The following is a 3,689-nucleotide window of genomic DNA, read 5'->3' on the forward strand; positions in this document are numbered from 1 at the left end:
ATATTGCAGCTGGAAATTTATTATTTACTATCTAGTTGCAGCTCAAATTACATTTAAGTATTTACAGTTATTACTACTAATTAGGGAAGCAGGCAGGTCGCTGAAAGCGCGTTGTGGTATCTACTAAAAATTTGTTAAACCAAATTTTAAAATCATAATTGCTTTTGTTGGGGGTTTAGTAGTAGAGCGGCGGCTGGAGGTTGTGCAGCTGCGGTGGTAAACCATATTTGTGTTCATCTTCTTTGCCAAACCATAAACTCAACCGACCATCGATAAGTTTTTTAAGAAATGCTACTGTTTCCAGCTCTTGCCACGGTTCGGGATCCACTAACGCGCCACCAAAGTGCGATGTGGCATCTATGAAAGCTGGATGTCGATAAACAATGTCGGCGATTATCTTATCGATTTGTTCGTTAGTAATATGTTGCACTGGATAGTTTTGGGCTGCTGCATTTGGCGGCATATCTTGCGGGTAACTGCTGGAGTAGGCCGGTGTTGGTGATTCTAAATCGCCATCATATCGCAATGGAATCGCGTGATGATCTAGCGGATCTGGCACCGACAATGCGGAGGTCACATCACGCATGTAATCATTCCATTCTAAGTACTTACGACCCATGCGATCGTCAAAATAGGGCGACGTTGGCGCATTTTCTGTTGTTGGCTGCGCTGCTGAATATGCAGATTTCTGCGAGTATGTCGGTTGTTGTGGTTTGTAATTTGGGTTAGTGGAAAACGGTGGCGCTGGCGGCAAATTTGCGCGGTAAGCTCTTTTCGTCAACAATGCGGGCAAGCACTCGCTACAGCTGGGGTTTGCTGATTCAGCCGATGACGCTGACCCACCGGAATAATAGTTTGCCGCTTGGCGTTTTGTGTGTGAAGAACCGATGTCATTTTGTATGGCAGAGTCTTTGTGTGTTTCTTTGTCTGAGTTTTCTTCGTTAATGGTCATCTTCTCAGTTTGTGTGAATTGGTTATTATCAGTTCCTTTATCTGCATTGGCGTCTTCATCAGCAATCCTATCCGTATTCATGTCGAAGATTTCGTCATTGCTGCTATTACTGTCGGTGTATGTTATGGTGGCGGCCGTGTTTTCGTTGACTTCTTTGCTGCTTACATTGAATTCGGTTGAGCTAGGGTCGCTGCTGTTGCCGGGGTTGTCGGTGTTACTATGTGTTGACTTGGGCGGGTTGATGGGACGCTTCGATCCACAGCCGAAATAACATTGACCTCTCTTAAAATTGGGCCGCAATGTTTCGGGCATGAATTGTATGATTTCAGGCAAAGTCAGATCCATCTGATCACGCTCCTTTTCTAGCAGTTCGTACTCACCCTTGATGTCGCGCTTCACTAGCCGTGAGCGTTGACGTTTGTAGTGCGTCCTCTTCGCCTTTCGCTTCGTTTTCTTCGCAGTTTGTTGTTGGTCTAGCTGCTTGTTAGAGAGGCCATCAAAGTCAAATAGGCGGCGCGGTGTATCGGACAGATTTTTGTGGTATAACTTTACAAAGCGACCTGGGCGTTCCCTGGTCATCTTGCGAGGTCGGAAGAGTGTGCGTTGTAAATCGCGTTTACGACGTATATTAACAGCGCCAACCTCCGCACCGCCACTGCCGTCTTTGACGTAACCATCATTTTCATCACCACCACTACCAGTTTCCAAGTTCATAGCCATTGGCGTCATGTCACTTAGAGAAGGACCCCTTAAAATCGCATTTGGCGAGTATGGAGTTGAAGCCGCGCGACAACGATTGCATTTACAGTTCGGTCGCCGGCACTTGCATGGCGGTTGGGATGGCATATTGTCGAATACATACCTATAGAGCGGTTTGGTGATGCCGCATTGTCCACAACGGCAAGTGGACGGGGCAGATGGTGCGGTATCACTATCTACGCAATCTTTAAGAAATTAATTGTTATTATCATTTATCATTCGTACGCCTGCAAACACTCGTTTAAATCGAAACTCACCGCCCTTTTTGACTGCCACACGATCGACTTTGGCGAACAGATTTAATGTGGACGGTTTGGCAGGCTTCGGTGTACGTGGCTCTTCGACTGTGAAATCGAAACTGTATGTCACTTTCGCTTTTGCTGGACGCGAAATTGGTACGTCCACCTTATAACCGTACTCGCTAGGCGTATACGGGCATTTCTTTGATTTCGGCACACTTGGCACATTTACGGTATAGTCCAACTTCGACGGGCAATCACAGCCTTCACCGGTATAGATGACTTCGATCGGTACACAATGGGCCAAAGCAATCTATATGTAAAACACATTGTTGGTATATTTATTTTTGATGGGATTCACAAAAAAACAAACAGTCCATTAATGCATTGTTGACGGTAGTAGCCAGCTTACCAAACCCAAGCAAAAAAATAATGCTATCCACGCCAGTTTTGCATGCAAACCCATTTTCGATATGTTATTTTCACGTACTAACTGCTTGTCATCCGGTAAATTCATCTTTATATAAATCACAACTAGTAGCTAATTTTTGCTGGTAGTGTCTTAAATCTTGAATCGGAGCAATGTGTTGTGAGCTTGAATTCGTCGTGTTTGTGGCTTCTAGCATGTAAGTTGTTTTCAATATTTTTCTTCCAATTTCACTCGACCTTTCCCACTTGCTCGAATTGGCAAGACAAGTTTTTGCAAATCGCACGTTGTGTAGTGCGGAAAAATAATTAAAAAAATGTGCGCTGTATCTTCATCTGAACTCTTCTGGCACGCGTTTGGGTTCAACGACGGGAAGCGTTTCTCATATAAACATGCATTGTTGTTGGTGGATATGGGTGTTTTGACGCAAATATGTACATATTTAGAAATTTCGAAATAACTATGTATGTGCATATGTATGTATAAATAGATACTGTTCTCTTCGCACCTCGATCAGTAAGAAGATACCATTGTACAAATGCTTCGAAGCGTCTTTCCATTTGCAATTTAACACTACGGCGGAAAATAAAATTTTCGGGTTTTCTATATACAGGTTTTATAGGAAAAGCATTATCTAAAGCAAAACTCTTGCAAGAGAAAACAGTGTAGTGTGTGTGTTAGTTCAACGTTTCTCTTTGACAGAAGTTGCGGTATCAGACCGAAATTTTTCTTATGTTATCGCTAGAAAACTGGGGAAATCACACTTCTCATAGCCCGAAATTAAAGTGCTCGAGATTTCATAGATCAGATATTTTAATTCGGGTTATATGAAAAATAATATTCCAAACTTTTGGGTTCTGCTTTAGGTACGGTGACCATATTTATGGCAAACGAATACGTGACAAAACTTATTGTTCCGAATTTTTTTCCCCATAATCTTCCTTTCCCAACTGTGAGAACTTCTTTACTATTACATTTTCCTTTTAGCCTTCTGCTTTTGAGTTGAAGTTGTTGAAGAAGCAATTATTCATACAAACAGAAATAGTTTTTTTTCGTGGTTTCACCAAATATGTAGTTATCTTCTCTTTTTCACAAAATTTGAAAATTGCCTCCACATCGAGGCATATTGGACAGATAATTGCATCATGACAAAAACAGAAATCAACAAGTAATTTTTAGCAAAGAAAAAACCGACTTCAACTCTCATATAAAAAAATATATATATATATATATATATATATCTTATGATCCACTGATCGGATTATCGAAATCGGTTAACGTGGTCCAAAGTTGTTCGGTAACATACATAAAA

At 41.7% G+C, this 3,689-nt stretch overlaps 1 protein-coding gene across 1 annotated transcript; it reads right to left on the reverse strand.

Moving 5' to 3' along the window:
* Positions 1 to 175: 175 nt before the first annotated feature.
* On the reverse strand, positions 176 to 2,467 carry LOC118753006. The gene is made up of 3 exons (XM_036487857.1): positions 2,363 to 2,467; positions 1,969 to 2,263; positions 176 to 1,896 (listed from the first exon to the last, which is right to left on the reverse strand). The coding sequence occupies exons 1-3, from the start codon at positions 2,465 to 2,467 to the stop codon at positions 176 to 178; spliced, it is 2,121 nt and encodes a 706-aa protein (XP_036343750.1).
* Between the last annotated feature and the right edge of the window lie 1,222 nt (positions 2,468 to 3,689).

The sequence above is a fragment of the Rhagoletis pomonella genome, unplaced genomic scaffold (genome assembly GCF_013731165.1).
Source record: "Rhagoletis pomonella isolate Grant_MI unplaced genomic scaffold, Rhpom_1.0 Rhpom_scaffold_00002, whole genome shotgun sequence".
In the NCBI taxonomy this organism is placed as follows: Eukaryota; Metazoa; Arthropoda; class Insecta; order Diptera; family Tephritidae; genus Rhagoletis; species Rhagoletis pomonella.

Bases quoted from the DNA above. Each gene is read 5' to 3' on its own strand.
- LOC118753006 (XM_036487857.1), bottom strand. From the start codon at position 2,467: ATGAATTTACCGGATGACAAGCAGTTAGTACGTGAAAATAACATATCG. The intron at 2,264-2,362 runs GTAAGCTGGCTA...TTTTACATATAG, and splicing joins TATTTTTTTGCTTGGGTTTG to ATTGCTTTGGCCCATTGTGT. The intron at 1,897-1,968 runs GTGAGTTTCGAT...AATTTCTTAAAG, and splicing joins TGTGGCAGTCAAAAAGGGCG to ATTGCGTAGATAGTGATACC.